This window comes from Diadema antillarum, unplaced genomic scaffold (genome assembly GCF_040938485.1).
Source record: "Diadema antillarum isolate AM-2024a unplaced genomic scaffold, OU_Dant_1.0 seq00000719_RagTag, whole genome shotgun sequence".
NCBI lineage: Eukaryota > Metazoa > Echinodermata > Echinoidea > Diadematoida > Diadematidae > Diadema > Diadema antillarum.
In genome coordinates, this window is record NW_027271623.1 from 77,646 (window position 1) to 97,142 (window position 19,497).

General features: G+C 41.5%; 1 protein-coding gene across 2 annotated transcripts; it reads left to right on the forward strand.

The window, feature by feature from the left end:
* Nucleotides 1–1,703: 1,703 nt before the first annotated feature.
* LOC139738032 (uncharacterized) lies at nucleotides 1,704–19,130 on the forward strand. Of its 2 annotated transcripts, none has more exons than XM_071648699.1 (4): nucleotides 1,704–1,782; nucleotides 11,718–12,831; nucleotides 14,662–16,872; nucleotides 18,891–19,130. In XM_071648699.1, exons 2-4 carry the CDS (start codon nucleotides 11,880–11,882, stop codon nucleotides 18,956–18,958), a joined length of 3,231 nt encoding a protein of 1,076 aa, XP_071504800.1. In that variant the 5' UTR covers nucleotides 1,704–1,782; nucleotides 11,718–11,879; the 3' UTR covers nucleotides 18,959–19,130. The 2 variants fall into 2 exon arrangements, with proteins under 2 accessions (XP_071504800.1, XP_071504799.1); XM_071648698.1 differs by lacking the exon at nucleotides 1,704–1,782 and adding an exon at nucleotides 1,809–2,164.
* The last annotated feature ends 367 nt before the right edge of the window (nucleotides 19,131–19,497 follow it).

Sequence of the window (19,497 nt, forward strand, 5' to 3'; positions counted from 1 at the left end):
TGTGACATCACTATCGTTTTTTTTTTCTTGTTGGAGTGACGGTACGACGCATGCAGTGCGCTATGTCAGAATTACTTTGTGACGTAACAATTGTTTGTTAAAAATTGTTGCATGTTACTTCGGTGCAAAGCTGCTGCGCACAATTGAGAAATGCTTTGTGACATCATTTTGCAAATATCTGTAGTACACAAAGAGATCTTTCTCCTCCCCACCTGGGAAAATCTCTTTGGTAGTACATATACACCATTTGCGAAATGTCATTATAGGAGTGACGTACTTTCTGCAAATAGTATTGGGTACCAAACAAGCTAATACTCTGATATAGCTGAAAATACCCATGATCACGTGAGGCTCTTTCAACCAATCACCAGAGGATGAAATTTTATCCAAAATATAACAAATTTTTATTTATTCACACTGTTTGCATTCAGTAAAATGGCAGGAGGAAGAGAAAAATATTATAAAAAATGTGAGTAAGTGTAGGCCTAATCTTTAACCTTATAGATTTGTCATTAGTGTTGCTTATTATTCGTGATTGAAGGACGCTTGAAAATGAGCTGTCTCATTGCGGATCAGTGCACCGTTTCATTAAAGTTGTCAGCCTTGACAACCATACCTACAAAACAGTCAGTGACCAGATCTTCTCAGTCAATCAAAATCAAGGATCACTATGCCCTGACAATCTTTAGGGCCGACGACTTTAATGAAATGGTGCCCTGGGCTCTCGAGCACTTCTTTTCTTCATTGTTGTTGTTGTTGTTGTTGTTGTTGTTGTGTGTGTGCGTGTGTGTGTGTGTGTTTGTTTTTGTTTTCGTTTTTTTGAGGGGGCTATTGTGATTTTGATAGGGTTGTGATTTCGATAGGGTTGCTATGTATTCAACGGGAGACTAGAGAGAGAGATCGAGAGAGAGAGAGAGAGGGGGGGGGGATGATCGAGGGAGGGAGATGAGGAGGTTCTGTGACTTTTTCCTAATGCTATTAGCAATTCAAGGTGGAGGGGGAGGGGCTGCGGGTCATAATTGGTACACCCTTTGTTTTCGACAGGATCGTAAGGACGGAACATTTAGAAAACTATTCGCGGGAATTCTCCGATATCGATTATTTTTCGACCCCCCTAAAAAAAAGAGTGTGTGTGTGGGATGGGGTGGGGGGGGGGGGGGGGGGCTAAATCCCTTAAATACCCCCCCCCCCCCACACACACACACACCTTGCTTCCGCACCAGGTGCACTTTTTTTCGATTCGGAGTGCATGAGCGTTTCTTGAACAAAACGGGATCGATCCACTATTAAAATAGTATGACTACTTTTTTTTTTTTAAGATAACAATTGTTTGTAACATTAAGCAATGTCGATTGTTTCGACATTTTTGAATCACGGTAACTGTCACCTTCTCGAGGGCTATGCGCGGCGGCAATACGTTCAGAGGGATGTAGGCATAGCAGTCAGTACTAGGAAGTAGTACTTCATAGTATACTACAAGTCGTACTGTATTTTGATTTCCTGCTTTAACTTCTCCTATTACTAAAGTACCTGCCGAACATGTGCCGAAACCTTTGACCGGGCGTTGGAACGGCAGCGAACAAGATCGTGCAATCAGCGCAAAGATAGCATAGGCAGCGAGCTAGCAAAGGCTGACAGAGCTTCGGATCAGAGAGAAAGAGAGGCAGCGCCCGCCGCCCGTTTAAACATGTCATTGCCCGCAATGGAAATACCACGAATGTAAGGATATTCAAATGATTCATCCCCTCTTCCCCGGTTTCTTCAGTAGTATTTCAAACGTGGGTGAGTATAGGAGTATAGCAAGGGAAAATGAATTGTAGACAGATTTACGTGGTACGTATAGTAAGGTGCCCAGATTTATGGGTATTATAAATGCTCCTCACACTACCAATCCATTCACTATGCATTCTGTTCTCTGGCGATAGGCCTAGGAGGAGTGTGTAACATTACTGAGCATGCGCATTGTAGGCCATAACAACACACTGGTATGGCCTACCCAAAAATGGCAGATAGTGGAAGATGTGAACAAATTAGTCAGAATCGTTTCGGGGTAGACAAGGACAGCGTGGTGCTTCTTCTCGCCAAAGCACTCAAGGAAGAGGACACAGAGGAATTTCTGGAAGTGTATGACAACTTATTACCGAATAATCTTCCTTCTATCCAGGTAAAGTTGCTATAACAAACTCGAAGTTTAATTGCAGCTGTAGCTGTGTATGTCTGCAAGTCCTTAGTTAAGCGCTGACTAATAATCAATGCACGAGCTCCTGCGACACGCCATAGTCCATGCCATGGCATACTGTGGCTGTATAGCTGTAGTATTCAAGGACCGTGGCCTGGCCTTGTGTGTACAAACGATCTACTCTAGTGCACAGTGCATGCATGGTTGGGTGTCTTAAAATGCTAGCCTAGATATTAATGTATACCTCGACACCCTAATGAATGTATTTCTATTATCAATAGAGACTTAAAATATCTCACAATTTGCCTGGAATTTTACTCACATGTAAGGAAAATACCAGTATGGTTGGACCTCTTCAAGAAAGGAGAGCACAGCAGCAGCAAAGTGACAGTCAGAGTCTAAACTTACTTGATGTAGTTAACATTCTATCACTATATTGTGTGGTAGATCTTCCAGTCACCTACTTCATACCAGTTGCAGAACCGTCAACACGCGGAAACCCACATAAGCTTCAACTTCTATTTGCCAGAACTCACTTGTTTCAGTCCATGTTCTATCCAGATGCTATTCGGCTATGGAACTCCCTACCACTTGTACCAGTGTACATACATGTACCACCTTCCACCATTAGCTGCACCTCCTTGGCTTGGAGATCTTCAAGAAGGAGATGCAACTTGTAAAGCTCCGATGAGCTCTCATCTTGTTTTTTAGCTGCACATAGAAATTTTTGTAGAGGATTTTTACCTGCACACTGTACACCCAGCACTTGACAAGCACAAGGTACGATAATACGCCAGAGGCGGACTGTACCAGACTGGAAGAAGAAGAAGAAGGACCTACAGAGGCCCGGCCTACTAACGTACTACTACTAGTACTAGTCCCTACTCTTCTAATAGTTACTAGACCTACTCATCGACCGCCTAATCCTTATTTGCTTGATAAGAATATTTAACACTGAAATTCACGTAAAAACTTGACCTATGTGATTGAGAAAATCCAGTACTATCAAATGCCGTTGTTCCCTTTTCAATTCAAAGTTTTAGTGCAAAAATATCGCTGTCGAACTTGCGTGGCCTCGTTTCAGCTCCCCACAGTGCCGCTCCTTTTTCAGATTGACTGCTGTTTTTGCATTGACAGTGCACACAAACCGAGTTGCATTGAACACTGTGCTGTACAAAGCTTTACACATCCTCTTCACCGGTCAAAGCCAATAAATTTTGATGTGCTCTGCGTGTAGTGCAGTGCGTACTAAGCGTTCTGTGCGCAAAAACTACGCGGTCGGTTTCAAAAAGGTGTGGTCGATGTGTAGTAGAGCTACCATACTCTTAATTCACAATCGCGTACTTAAATATAAAAATGTGATTTGTGGTAGTTCCTGGACTATTAAACTGCGACCAGCAGCCCCATACGCATAGCGTAATGGGGCTGCGGACTGTAGCATTCAGGATCATGACGGTGGTAGCATCGCGGATAAATATCAACTTAAAATCAAAAAATTTCTTCAATTTGAAGACTTACCAGTGAAGTTGAAGTATTGACAACAGGTATCGGGCAACATTTGGTTCTGCCAATAGTCCCTTTCTGTTCGAATTGATGACTTATTTGTATTAGTAATGTGACTCGGTCGAGAGGAACCTGGGAGAGCTACACTGAATTGACGGCCAGCGCATGTGCACACATCACATGCGCACAAATTTCAAATCCATTGACCGGATAAGATGTCTGTGTGCGCATGTGCTGGCCGTCAATTCAGTGTAGCTCTCCCAGGTTCCTCTCGACCAAGTCACATTAAGTCATCAATTCGAACAGAAAGGGACTAGAACCGTTCTATTGGCAGAACCAAATGTTGCCTTAAACCTGTTGTCAGTACTTCAACTTCACTGGTAAATCTTCAAATTGAAGAAATTTTTCGATTTTAAGTTGATATTTATCCGCGATACTACCCTGTCATGATCCTGAATGCTACAGTCCGTAGCCCCATTACGCTATGCGTATGGGGCTGCTGGTCGCAGTTAGTCCTGGACGTCCTAACCGTTGGGCATTGTAAATGTGTTGCACGCTCAAGCTAAGAATAGAATCTGGTAGGTCTAACATACATGTATTAGTGTCGGTAAGGTAAGTGCACCAAACGCGAGGCGTGGGTATTATTTTGTCAATTAAATTACCTGAATTGAATTATCAATGATGATGCCCAGTAAGTTGTAGCCCGACTAAACTCGGCCCTGGGCGTTCCAATTGTATAGTCTAGATCTAAGTCTAGACTACTAGCTCTAGGCCTACTCATCACCACCTTTTTTTTGATTGACCACCCTTGCGCAATGGCTTTCTCGCGTATAAAATCAAGAATACGCGGGGGACGGGGTGCAATATTCAAATGCAATATGGAACATTCAAACATGAATACAAATCAAGAAAAGTTCGGGGGATACAGGTAAATAACCTGAGGAAACAGGAGGAAAAAGAATTGAAGAAAATCCTCATTAGTTTATACACGTAATTATTATTAACACATATTTGCCCATTCACTGGATTTACATGCTTTTCAATGGGAAAACGGGCAGTTGGTTTAAAAAATGAGCTGCCACAGGCGCATGAAAAAAACCTCCCGTGTGTTTATCGCCGAGATTTACGTGCGTAGGATACGAAGGGACAATCTGAGCATGGGGTAAGGATCTGCGCTATTTTCTCCCAAAGTGAGACGAAATTGAGGTGCCACAAAGACATTTTTAACATGCTTCACTGCTTTGATCCCATCATCATTGCCACCAGCAAGCCGGGAGAAGAACAAAACGGAGATTCGAGAAATCTAAAATTACATGCGCAAAAGAAACTCACAAAAATCAAAGTAAAGTGAATGTGCAGTTATGGTGAATGTTAGGAAATGATGCCTCAAAAATTTGGCTTGGGAGAAGCAGGCAGTTTTTAAAAGAAAGCTAACAGTTTGGCAGAATGATTATCATTTGTAATCTCAATATTTCAGTTTTCCACAGCTTATTCCAGAGCAAAAAGGGACGGCAATGGTAGAGAACAGGTACACCTTGTATATCTTGCCATTAGGCAAGGTCCTATGCGTGTGCAAAAATGTGCAAATCAGCAATTACCCATGTTTTGACACAACATTTGTCATGTTCTGAGGTTTTGCTGCTCCTCATCAATCATATGTATTTGTTCAAAGACATTTCCATCTGAAAAAGGAACATCAGCGAAACAAGACTGAAATGAGGCAAAAAATTCTTTTGTTAGTGATGATACATGATGTCACAATCGTTATTGTCCAGACACCTGAACGTACTCATTAAGATGTGCATAATCATGTGTCAGCGACAATGATTACATCAAAGAAAGACTGCCGTGAACAGTCCCTGTATATTAGGTCCATGCTGTCTACAACTTAAACTTATGACCGCATGTAACTTGACCATTGATAACATTCATTGATATCATATCGTGCAAAATCTTGAACATTTGAATCATATCTGAATGTTCACATTGATACTGTAGGGGTGGAATCCCCAAATATTTTAGTCTCTCAGAATATGACAATGATCAGCTACCAACTAGGTTGCTCTCCTCTGAACCGATTCAAGCTTTTTTTGCATCACTCTTTGTATTAATATAGTTCATTTCCAACACAAGAGCAATATTCCAAGAGTGGTCTAAAAAGGGCCTATACAGTATGTAGGATGCGCAATGCTATAAATAGAGGGTGTCGGTTTCAATGTATGTCTACAGTGTCGATGTGTTGGACACCTACATGTACCATACTCCCTTCCTCGCTTCTGCTCCTCGTCAGCAAACCAATCTTGTGTTGCCATGTTCTACACGACACTGAGTAGACACTATTGTAGTACTTACTAGATCTACTCTCTAGATAACCTGGTCTTACCCTGTCTACGTTCCTTTTTCTTACAGTTGTAGTAATTACTAGAGGTCTAACGTTAGGCTCTATCAGTCAATGTTTCCATGTCCACCACTGAAATTTACCACCACAGCACACACACTATTCACTACAGGTGGAGCACAAGCTAAGTGATTTGTACAATACAAACTTGAGGTTATTGACATATTCTTATGAAGTACAGTCAACCTTCTGCCTAAGTTCTGGTGTATTATAGTAGACACGTTTACAATGTACTACCACTAGACTGATCGACCACCTATTTTTATATCGACCACCCTCTCGCAATGGCTTTCTTGTGTATAAAATCAAAAGTATGCATGGGAGGGGGTGCTTCCTTGTAATATGTAAAACCTGACATTTCTTGGGGTTGAAGCTCATTGTCAAAACCTGTTGCCATTTCTCTAGTAAGTTCAGATCTTCCTGCGGTCGGTTGGAATCCTCATGAGACTTGATTTTTTGTTGGTAGGGCATGCAATCATCTGCAAAAAGCCTAGCAGTGGTGTTAACAGAGACATCAGTAGATCATTGATGGGGACCAGGAACAGAAGCGAACCCAGCACACTACCTTGTAGAACACTGGAATGATACAGGTGATACATCAGATGTCCAGCTCTCAAGGATGACTCTCTATGTTCTGTTTTTCTAGAAGTCCTTAATCCAGGTGTAGGTGATACCAGTGATTCCATAGTAAGCCAGCTTGTACTGAGTCTTCCATGAGGGACTTTATCAAAAGCTTTTGAGAGATCTAATGGGATGACCTCACTCTGACATATTGTCAGCCATTTTATTGAAGTAAAATTAAGGCTTTAGTTTTACCTAGATATAAGACAATCAAGACACTGCTAGAGGTCTACCTACATCTGGGGGTCTAGATCTAGACTGCCTATTCCCTTTGAATTTGGTTATCCGGTGTTCATTGCCACCACTCAAAAATATTATTTTCAAGCATGTGCCACGGCACTGCCGAACTGGATCTGCTCCACAGATACAGTATTAGGAAGACAATGGATTCATGTCACATAAAGAAAATATGCCAAGTGTAGACACTACTGGGTACTTTCACTTTTCTTGTGTACCACTCACTGGTAATGAAAGCTCTAGCCCTTCTGTTGTACGATGCAGTACAACGGGGCGACTGGGGCCTTAGGGGAGCTACTGCTGTATATCACCTTACCAATATACTGTATAAACTCGATATTCGCGAGGGTTTAATTTTCGTGAATTTTGCGAATCACAGTTGGATTGCAGATTTAACAACAGCAAGCGAGAATGTCTCCATGCGCCCTGTTCAAAGTGCATTAACTTAAAGCGTCGGCGTCAATTCACAAAAACAACTTCTCGCGAAAATGTCTATGGCCTTGTCATTTGCAAAAATATCTGTACACGAAAATAACAGCGTATACAGCAGGGTGGTCCACGAGGGGTTTTAGCATGTCGCTGCAACATGCTAAAATTCTTGTGCAACATCCTAAAAAGCCAGCAACATGCTATGCAACATCCTTAAGAATTTGCAACAATCTCAAAGTAAAAGTATTCAAAAATGTGCAAAACATGTGCATAACATAAGAAACATCAAACTACCAGGTACTTTGATATTTGTGTGCAAAACATGAGAGAGAACATTGAATGTAAGCAGCACAAAGAGAGATAAGCAGCAAAATATTGCGCACTACGTACTCATCGTGTGCGCTCCACGCATATTCAATTTCTGCAATATTCTCAGATTCTGAGCTTGCAACATGCTAAAATTTCAAGTTGCGGACCACCCTGATACAGTACTAGAGGCTCTACGGGTTATTATCATCGCTGCGAATCCAGTTGAGGGCAGCACGGAAGAGCCCTTGACTTGCCTCTGAGAAGTCAGGGGTAAAAGTAACTGTTATCCTAGCGGGCCTAAACACACGTCAGTGACAAGTTGAGAGAATGCACACTTTTTTCAAAACGAAGTTTGTAAAATTTTCTTTGTATAAATTTTCCCCATGTCATTGTATGCATGTGACATAGACAAAAGTTTCTCATCCAGTAGTGACTGTGCAGTGTGAGATTCTTTTCAAACTTTCACTATCATGTGTTCTACTAAATAGTATTAGAATAGCTGCATTCATTCAATCCACATGAATACATTAAGGTGAACTTCTCTTTTAATAAAAAGTCAGATTGTGTTTGTACAATGTATGCAATATTTCTGAGAGTAACAGCAAAAAGAATAGCTTTACAAGCAGTTTTGTCATCACATTTTGTACTAATGTACATAGATGTTCCCAGTGACAAAGATATTATGTTTTCCGTCTTGAGGGATTGTAAACTAAATACAGTGCACTCCCGTTACAACGAACACGGTTATAACGAAATTTCGTTATAACGAAGTAAATCTTCTGGTCCCAAAATTATCACCATTAAAGTCTATGGTACAAAATTCGCTTATAACGAACGCGGTTATAGCGAAATTTCCGTTATAACGAAGTCTTTTCCGAGCTCCACAGACAAAGAAAAACAAAAGAAATGTGCTCCGTTATAACGAAATGCGAATTGCTTTCGAAAATACGTAGCGGAACAAGCATTTATAGCGTCTCTGCATGGGTGAACGCTTCACACCACTGTGTGTTCGCTCGTGTCACGCACAGTTTCTGAGGGGAACTTGCGTTTATTATTGTAATACAGTTATCCCATCACATTTCACATAGCTTTCCAGTGTATGATGACTATTCAGCAAACATAATAATGATATCACAATACGTGGTTCCTTGTTGTCGTAAGATATTGTATTTGTTCGGTTATAACGAAATTTCGTTATAGCGAAAGAAAACTGCCGGTCCCGAGGATTTCGTTATAACGGGAGTGCACTGTATATATTTCAAACTGTTTCAATTTTTGGAAGGATAAACTCTTACCCTCTTTTATGAAACATTCATATCCCACTATACATAATTATGATGAAATAACATGACAAACATCCTCAGTTTGAGAGCGCTTCCTCACCAAAAAACGTGTCTCATCTTTTGTATGATAATGAGATGATGCAAACACAGCGAAACAGCACGACTTGCATGCCATTGATCAAGCTAAATGTGGACAGCTTTTCATGTAAAATCACTCATGAAAAATTTTAATGGAAGGATTCATTTTTGCAAATTAATGCAGTTTTAGTGGTATATGATAAATATATTCGGATTTCTACAGTATTGTAGGTTTAGGAAATTATAGTCTTGGAACTTGGGTACCACCATGCCAGTTTAATGTTGTTTGTAGATAAACTAGGAACAAGGAGAAAAATTCAGACATGTTTTGGCTGGGTTGTTTTCCAATGACGCTGCTACTTGACAAGCTTGGCTGGGTTTGTTACGTGTAGAATGCCACTGCACGTGTGATTTTAATCTTACCAAAATTCTTTGGTATGCTACAAACACTTCAAAGATGAATGTATTGATAAATCTGTGTCCATGAAGAGGAAAATTGGTTTCCCTTGTTGATTTGTACATTTTCATCTTCTTCTTGAAAACAACACAATGGATTTTCACCAAACTTGGCAGGTAGCATTCCTTGGGGAATAGGATCTCAATTTGTTTGAATGGGCACCATGCTCCCCATGGGGGCCTCAGGAGCCAAAACCTTCCAAATTAAGCAATATTAGAAAATATTCTTCTCTAGAATCAGAAGTGATAGAACTTTAAGTCTTTTATTTCAATGCATCTATTCAAACTTTCTAAGTACAGTTTACTTGGCAAGTATTATTACCAGTGTGATAGATTATGCAAATGGACATCATGCTCCCACCTCTCAAAGCTGCCCCTGCCTTTCAAGTTTGCAATGTTTTCAGGTAAGAGTCTACAAGAATTTGTGGAAGGTGAGCTTGTAATACTCTGGTGAGCCTGAGACCCCTGGTCTCTTGTTGAAAAATGGTGCATCACGCATTACTCCGGGGTAATGTACATGTAGTACCCTGTTTTACTGCGTTGTGTAGCACCATCTCACGTCCACTCGAGGACAGCCGCAGAGAAATGCAGGCACTGTGTGTGCGTGTACATAGTCACTCCCATGCCGCTGCATGTTATAAAATAGCGGATTTCAAGCATGGTAATTGGTCAAAACGCGTCACGTGGCATTCAACTTTTTTCGCGCACTGCACGTGAGTGCAGATGTCTCGCAAAAAAAAGTGATGTACCACACTCGTGAATTTGCGTAGAGTTCGTGTATCATTCATCTAACGAAGTAGGTCTAATCATGGAGCTACAATCGAAGCTCATGTCTAATGATGTACCGAGCGATGCTACATGCATCCCATCGTATCGCAAGAATTGCAGTCGGAGGCGGCCTTTAGACTGCTGTTACCTGGCGTTATCGCGTTGCCGAAATTTGTCTATCAATAAATCATTCATTGTGTATTATGCTGTTTCCATTTTTTTTTTTTTGGGGGGGGGGGTATTCATCAAAAACCGCTATTTTATAAAAGAAATAGCGCACTTGTTCCATTGTGCGACAATGTAAGTGCAGTGGACGCTCGGTTTCTTCAGATGGTGTGCACTGCGTACTCACCTAGCGGCTCGTACGCAGAGGCGGCACCAAATTTAAGAAACCTTGCGTGCACTGCACTAACACTATCACTGTCCGTGCCGTGCGCTAATTCTATATTATACTATGCATGCATGGCACCCTGTGCTAGCAATAGTGTGTGCTTCAATGCACTGCAGTGCAGTGGCTAGTGCGCGCTAGCTCCAGCACCAAAATAATTTCCACTTTTTGGCAACCCAGGGTACAACCTTTTTAAAAAAATAAATAATTCAACAAAATGGCTGATTTTTTTGGTACCCCGGGATACCATTTATGTCATCAAATGTACAGTCATGCATGGGAGGAATGTGTCTCATGGTTGCTTTGGATACTGGTTAGCAATGATGACTGCCTGGATGGTCTTAGCTTTCAAACATTGTTCTCCATCATACATTGTACAGATTGTACATGCTGGCTACAAAACACACTGAGTGTGCCATGGCTGGACCGATTGTTTGCACTGAACACTTGGCCATACAGGTAGTCTTGGCTGTGCAGGTGAAATGTGGTTATTACTGAAGCTAAGTCTCCTCATCCTGCATTAACTTGTTGAGGACGGACTAATTTTGCTGCAACACGCATTCATCAACTCCCGTCCTCAACGGTTAATGCTCATTTATAGATTTGATAGACTGTTGAAATTTACTTATTTTTTCCAAGATCTGTGTCATGACATAGCACAGTCCACTTCTGCAGCCATATGAATGTCAAGATTCTACAATGTCTGGATGTAAAGATCTATGTTGTAGTCACAAACCTGAACATGCAAGTAGTCATTTGCATTTTCAGTAAATTGGGTAATATTGTTATTTACATTGCTTGCAAAGCATATTGAATCATGCATGCCCCAAGAGACATTTGGGAGAAAAACTAGTTTCCTTTGACTGAATTTCTACAATTCATGGATGACTCCCTTTGTTTTACTTTTACATGATGTGTAAACCAGCATACACAATAATGAACTTATCACAATGGATTACTTCAAAAGTACAGCATATTGTGCTTTTGAACATTTTGTACTAGTCAAGCAAAATCTGTTTTCATATATGCTTTTGATTAGTTTCTTTGCTTTGTTTTTTACACCTTCAGATTGATCAGCTGAAAGAAGAGGCTCGTCAGATTTCTGAATTGCCCGAAAAGGAGTTTGATGTGCTAATCACCAGTCTGAAACCTGACCTGAGCAGACATCAAACAGGTTTAGAAGAACCCTGTTCTCATTTCTCCAAAGAGGAAGAGTCTGCTCCATGCCACATGGCTGCCACAGATGCGGCTGTGGAGACCCATGGTAGACCACATACATCGAACCTGACAACAACTCCCAATGACACTGATGCACAGGCAAAACCTGGAGCTAGCTGCGAAGCAACTCTTCGAGCTGCCAGCCATGTTGCAAGAGAACATTCTACAGACCCGTGTAGCGATGAGTGTGTGCTATCTGTAGGGAATGAAGTCACTACTGCCGTTGTTGAGATGACTCGAGAGGAGGTGAAAGGAGCTGAGAGCATGAACAGCCATGCTGCTGATTCGTGTGCAGACTCAGGACATCGTGCAAGTAAGCGCAGTGTTGAGGAGGTTGGTGCTATTCTCTCATTTGGACTAAAAGAACAGCCTGTGACAAAAAATGTCAAGGATCAGCTAAACCTTGTGCAGGGAAATGCAGAGAAAAAGACCAACTCACCTAAAATGCCTTTATACAAGACAAGCTCCTCTTGCAGTACTGTACAGGACAAGTCAACTTTGCTCAAGTCTGCAGCAAGCATTCTTGATGGCTGCAAGTTACCAAACAGCTCAACATGTCCAGAGCCGGAATATTTTAGCAACCACTATGATGCTACTGCTCTAAATGTTTCAGACCACAGAACTCTGCCTGAGGAGAGGACCAGTAAGGAGTGTGTTGTTGAACGTGAGATGCTTCCCCTCACTCCAAGTAGCAGGAGAAAAGAGCAGCCTGGTGAGCCAGGGATGCAGCTTCTCCCCAATGGTATCAGTCACAAAAGTTATGGCAGCATAGACTCCACTGATGCTACTCTTCCACTCCCTTCGGTCTCGTCTCCTGAGGAGGATTCATCCCCAGCCCCAGCCCCAGCCCCAGCCCCAGCCAGTAGTACTACCGACGCCCTGGAAGGGCCCACTGCCCAGACCAGTCAAGACACGCCAGAGGAAACCACCAAAAAGAAAAAGAAGCGAAAAAAGAAAAAGAAAGGTAATTGTGTGACTCTAGGTGAAAGGGAGTAGGACATCCAGATCGATGGTTTGTGGTGGGTACATAAAGTAGTAGAGTAGAGAAATGTTTGTGAATAAATCGTGCAACTTTACATGTATTGAGAGACTTTTCAGGCATTCCAAGGTGCTACATACATACAATAAGTCCTTGCCGGATTGCTTGGGCAAGATGGGCAAGTGTTTCAGAACAGTGAGAAACAATGCTTGCCCAAATTGGGCACGCAAAAAGTCTTAAAAGTCACCTTCCCCCCTTCAAACCCATGAAGTCAGCCATACAAAAGGCAAAAGATAATGACTGCTTAGTGATGCAATGTAACATTTCATTTGAGCAACTTTCCAAGACTTGCATGAAGAAGCCCCAATGCAATGCAACACCAACAATTGATCAAACCAAGTTGTTACTCATGTGAATCAATGTATGCTGTTTATTGATGATTATATTTTATCAAGCCCTTGACTTGAGTGGTTTTCTTTATCATTTTCTTATAATTTTAGACTTTCTTTCATGTTTTCATGTTTGGGCAAGTGTTCTGCAACAATTGAAAATCTGCTTGCCTGACTGGGCAAGTAGTAAAAAAAAAGAAGTTATGTAGCACCCAGCATGCATCTCTTTATTGTAAATATTTTGGGTTTCACCTTGTTTTATCTACCAAAAAGCGAATCTTGAATAGCAAAGTTTGAAAACTAATTTGAGGTGGTACAGTGGAAACTCAGTATAATGAGATCCTTGGGACCAAGCCTATTTGTTCTTTATATCAAATATTGTGTTATATCTGTGGTCAATAAACAATACAAATTAAAGGAACAATTGCCAATTAATTGGGACTAGAGAAATTAGTTTGTTGATATATTTTGTTACATCAGATCTTATAACGAGTTTCCGCTGTAGTGGTTTTATATTTGGAAATGAGCATTGCTTTACTCATACATTGTAGGATAGCACACATGTAAATGGCAGGATAGTCCACAATGGGTTTGAGCATGTCACTGTAGTATGTTGGAATTCTTGTGCAACACCATCAAAAGCAAGCAATATGCTAAGCAACATCCTCCAGAATTGGCCATGTACTCAAAATTAGATATAATCAGGCATGAAAAACATTTGCATAACTTTTAGAGCTAAACATCAAATTACTTCCCAAGTTTTTGTGCAAATCTTGAGACAGAACATCAAACGTTAGTTGCACAACAAGAAAAAAGTTGCTAAATGTTGAGCGCTACAATGTATGCCCTTTTGATGTGTGCTGTGCGCACATGCAGTTTCCCCAATCAACAATGATTGTACAGATGATCAAAAATATTGAGATCTATAGCATGCTGTAGAGGAGTTGTGCATTGGAAAGAAATGCATGCTTCATTACAGTTCAAGTAGAAAAGTGACCCCTTAATGTGAAAAAATAAAAACAAGAATAAAACAAATATAACCTTGCTATATTGAATTCTACGTGCTCGATTACACTTGACAGAAATACATTGAGTTTTGTACATTATTAAGGAGAGCAAAATGCAGAGATGTTGTAAATACACTGTATACATGAGGTGTTCCTCTGGGCCTGAGGTGCAGGGTCTCTAAAGGGCCATAACATGTTCAAGTATTCAAGCCTTTGTCTGGATTCTAGATAATTTGTGCTTCAAAATGGAGAATAAGAGGAGGGCCAAAATGGTGACCTTATTGTTTCATGTGGGTAGTCTGTGCACAGATCAGTTTCATTGTGCAGCTTCCCTTCATCATCACACTTAATAACTCTCTCTCTCTCTCGCTCTCTCTCTCTTTGCCTGTATCTGTGAACTCCTCTTCTCTGTACCCAAGGTACATCTGAAGGTGACCCAGGCGGGGCTAACTGCTCAGACCATGAGAGTAAAGTGCTAACTTCCCCTGGAACATCAGGAGCAGAGGATTCCAGCAAGCCCTTGACCCCAGTGGACGTTTCAAAGCCAGTCCCACCTCCAAAGGCCACTCCTGCTAATGGACCCAGTGCACCACAGTCAAAGACATCTGTATCAAGCAAAAACAAAAAATCTGACAATAGATCCGATACTTATTCAAAGAAGCAAATAAATAATGGGAAGAAACTCTCAGGAGCAGTAGCCGAGGACAGCAAGTCAGTTGTTGCTACAGAAAGACTGTCAAACAAGCCCACTACTGTCAGCAATGGACCCAAAAAAGTAGACTTATCAAATGAGATTGATCCACGCAGGACTGTAGATGAGGTATGCCATGAGAGGAAAAACACTTTAAAGGTGGAAAGTAAAAAGTGGAACAGCAAAGAAGACAATACTTCCAGCAATGAATCAGATAATGGACTGGACATTGAAAAGAGCAGTGAGGATGCCAGTCTTGCAGCCAGCAAAGACAGTTCAATAGATGAAACCTACCAGGACGATGATGATAGTAATGGGAATGAGTGGCAGACGTATGGTCAAAAGAGGAGTAAAAGAAGAGCTTATGCTGCTGAAGATAGAAACAGTTTTTTCCCCCGACCGTCTTACCCAGATGGATATCGCCGTTCTTACTATACTGGCCCTTTCGATCCACAATTGCGGAAATCTAGTAGTGAACCATCAGGCATTTCCAAGTTTAATGACGTCAGTGATAGCAAGCCTATTTACAGGCATTCTTCTTTTTCTCGCCACTCTCTCTCGCGAGAAGAATATCATGGTTTCACTCAAAAGCCAGACAGTGCCCCTGCAGTGGAAACTGTTCCAAAACCACCCATGCCTATCTCTGAGAACTCTTATGCTGCCAAGTTAAAATCTAAACCACCAATTGTACCGAATGGGAGCAGTAAGAAGAGTCAAGAAGGTGTAGGAAATGTGCCAGACGTACAAAGTGCTAGTAGCAAGACGGAGGAAGGTAAACCTAATCTTGCTGGCGTGTCTTCTCTCAACAAAGAAGAGCCAAAGATGGCTGAGGAAAAGCCAGTTGAAGGAGAATCAAGCAAACCGTGTGAAAGCAACGTGAATGTATCATCCTCAACAACAGATATGAGTAGAGGACTAGCAGAGGGTCATGTTGTCATGAGCAGTGTTCCCCCAAGTGCTTGTGGTGGCATTAGTGCTGCCACAGCTGCTAAGTCTGCTAGCCTTCCTCGTGATATGGGACGCAAGCCAGGCACTGATGTGCCAAAGATGGACAACACTAGTGCAGATAATGTTGTGCAATATCTAGACTTAGAAGACACATATGCAGCACGCCTTAAAAATAGTCTAAGTAAGCCAAGTGATACCAAACTTTCAAGTAGGGCATCAAGTCAGCATCCTGAGAAACTGCATGGCAGTGAGTGCACCAAGCCGCCACGGTCAAGTAAGCTAGAAAGTAGCCACAAAGCTGTCAGTCTTGACTCAGCTCAGCCTGTTCCAGCCGTAGTGCCAAAGAAAACTGGCATTGCCAGTAGCAAAGACAAGGACAACATACGATCTGTCAAGTCAGAAACAAGCCTTAATCTGACTTGTGAAAGTACTCCAGTCATCCAGGATAACTCCTTCCCATTTGAAGCGGAACCAGCAGCAAGCTTTGACATAATATTTGGCTCTGTGAAATTTTGTGAGAGTGATTTTGAACTTATTGATGAAGTTGTGCAAAGTGGACAGCAGCCAGAGCCCAAGTCAGAGGCAGAATCAACTGCTGACTTTGTCCCTCCAAACAAACCTGTGATACCTAGAACACAAACCTCACCCTCTGCAGGGAAACAGGTCAGCTGTGAGGAGCTTGAGAAGGCTTGGATTGCTAAGAGTCCGTTGTCTGAAACCAAAACTGGAGATCAGAGCAAGAAGCCAAGTACAAATAACACATCTGCAGTGCCATTAGTAGGATCCAACCTTGTTGCAATTTTGTCTGGTGGTAAGACTAACAACACTCCACCCCTAAAAAGGAATCACACCAGTAATATGAAGGGTTCTGGAATTGACATGGTTCCTGGGTCAGTGGTGCAGAAGGAGTCTTCTTCCACACTCCGCAACCAGAGGCCACACTGGTCTGCAGGCTTCAACCACACAGAACTGGCAGACATGCTTCTCAAAGGTGAGAGTCAGAAAACAGAAGTGGGCAGATAATTTGAAGTGGGGGGGGGGTGGGGTGGGGGAGACTTGTATGGCTTGGAACATGAAAGCTGAGTGCAACAGCGGATATAATTCACCAGTTACTAGTTATACCTCCCTTCACTTTTTGGAAGCAACATTTTATTCTTCTGGTCACCCACTGAAGGGAATTATATCGGCTGAAGCTGATTTGTGTTGGTTGAATATCAGGTCCATGCCAAATGTGTTGGGAGTGATCCAATGAGGCAAGGTCTTCTGATGAATGAACTAAGCTTCGCTTTCTGAGGCCTTTTTTGGTTGCAAGTTGAGTCAAGTGTGGGATAAGTTTTGAGTTGGTCTGTTATGTTGTGCTGCCATCACTCAATTTAATTTCATGTCGGCATTGTTGCAATACAATGTTTACTCTTATGCTACTACAGTTAAACTCGCCTAAGTCGACATCGCATATGTCAAATAATCGCGCAAGTCGATGATTTTAAAAAGTCCCGATTTTTCCCCATTGACTTACGTGTATTCACTCACAAGTCGAATTTTGTAAGTCGAATACTCGCCTAAGTCGATGAAATATCCAAGAACACTTTCACGGAAAAACCATTAAATTCACTGTGCCTAAGTCGAATAAGATTTTATTGTGCAATAAATCACTGTCAAAATCACGAGACGCCAGTTTTTGTTTACAGAAGAAGTAGCCCGACCAGACAGGTGACAAAAAATGATCTAAAGTATCAAAATTCAAAGCGATCGCATGCGATTGTTGAACTCTCTTCGTGTTTGGAGGTCCGCTGGTACAGCCCTGTCGCGCTAGCGCTACGTAGTACGTACAGCGAGTGGGCTGTGTATAGTTGTGCGTACAGCGACTGGGCTGTGTATAGTCTGTGTATATTAACAGTCTGCGCTGTGCAGTGGATGGATGAAGCTGCTGAGTTTTCAAAGCGGAAAGTAGGGGGAAAGTTACGGGCACGGGTAAATCAGAATTACACCTCTACACGCATTTCAAGCCACAGTATGGTAAACTGGGATCAATCACTGCTCAAATATTGTTCATATTCACTTCCCCAAGGTTTAACAAGGGTGTAAAGTAATCGGACCTGTGCCAATACTAATGCACTGTCCATGCAAAGTTAGCCGCGGCCCTGCCGGGCGACCCGTGCTGCGGCACACCTCTCCAGCTCTCGGCTCCAGAGTAGACAACATACATGTACATGTACATTTATACATAATGTACGTGTGGTGTAACTGTTGTTAAGTCGATTTTTTTCGACTTACGCATAAGTCGAAAATCGTCTAAGTCGATGTGTTTTGCTCAGTCCCGAGAAGATTGACTTATGCGAGTTTAACTGTACCTGCAATGTGCATGTATGTGATCACAGAGGGCTGTAGGGTTTCTGAAAGGAAGCAGAAAAGATGCTATCAAAACAGTTACTATATTTTCAATAGTAAAGAGAGAAAGAGTTTAAATTTCACTGTACCTAGTCTTGGAGTACACTGATTGGACAAACACATGTTTGTATTACTGCGAAATGACAGTTTTAAACACAAAGAATTGAAGCACACAAGGCCATTGTGTTGCGTATTGTACTTAAGTGGCAATGTGGAAATTAAAAACTATGATGAAATGCTAGATTATTTTTCATAATAATTGTTCAATATCAATATCATTTTGTAGTATCAGTCTGGAGCTAATGCAACTTTAACTGTTGGTGTACCTGTACCCATGCAAATGGTATGCAAGTGAATATACTGGAAAATATTGAATTCATATAAAATTTGGATTTTAGATTCCTACAGAGATTTTATGATGGTAACCTTTGCCCTTGGTCCTACTTAGCATTGCCCCTTATTGAGGAAAAGACTGTTTGCGTATGATTCAAATATGATCTTTTCGCACTTCCTCCATCTAACCAACTGTGGGACCTCTTATTGCTTTACGTGTAGATGATGTGAGACAAGTATCTGTCATACTGTCTAAACCTGTTCTGTCTTTTCTGTGTCTTTCTGCAGACTGGGAGAAGCTGAACTCGGAGCTGACTAACCAGTCCTCTCACGTTGTCTTCTATGAAGAGGATTAGGAGAAAGAAAATCATTTTCTCTGCATTGTGTCAGTGAATTTTATATCATCTTGTGCATTAATTTTGTATTGTTAGAATGGAGTTATTTTCTGATGAAATCGGATTATTAATATTATGTGACAAAAGGTTTCCTTTTTTATCATGATGATTTACGATAGTATTTGGGCTCATGTGCAAGTGACCTTCTTGTTTTTTTTCTCATTACACAGTGATTATTTTCAAATACAATGCTCCAGTTGTGAAAACAAAATATTTTTATGTGAAAGGCCATTAGTGAGATTTACTACTGTAATCACTCTATTGTTTGCCAAAGATTTTGTTTGTTGTGCCCTGAAGTGAGTAAGACCACTGGCGCTGTGGACAAACCAATGTGAACCACCGAGACACCCTTATCTCATACGTAGGAACAATGTCTTGTGACATGGGATGCTTGTCACCTTTTTCTCTCACTCATAAATCAAAGAGCATAGACAGTGCCAATCAAGTCAACCTGAGCATTTGTGTGTAGTACCCAAAATGATTAAATTTAAGCAGTGAAT

Excerpts from the sequence above, each read along its gene's own strand:
- LOC139738032 (XM_071648698.1), top strand. The coding sequence starts at position 1,988 with ATGGCCTACCCAAAAATGGCAGATAGTGGAAGATGTGAACAAATTAGT. Across the intron at positions 2,165-11,717 it reads ATAATCTTCCTTCTATCCAG|ATTGATCAGCTGAAAGAAGA; the intron begins GTAAAGTTGCTA and ends TTACACCTTCAG. Across the intron at positions 16,873-18,890 it reads GGCAGACATGCTTCTCAAAG|ACTGGGAGAAGCTGAACTCG; the intron begins GTGAGAGTCAGA and ends GTCTTTCTGCAG.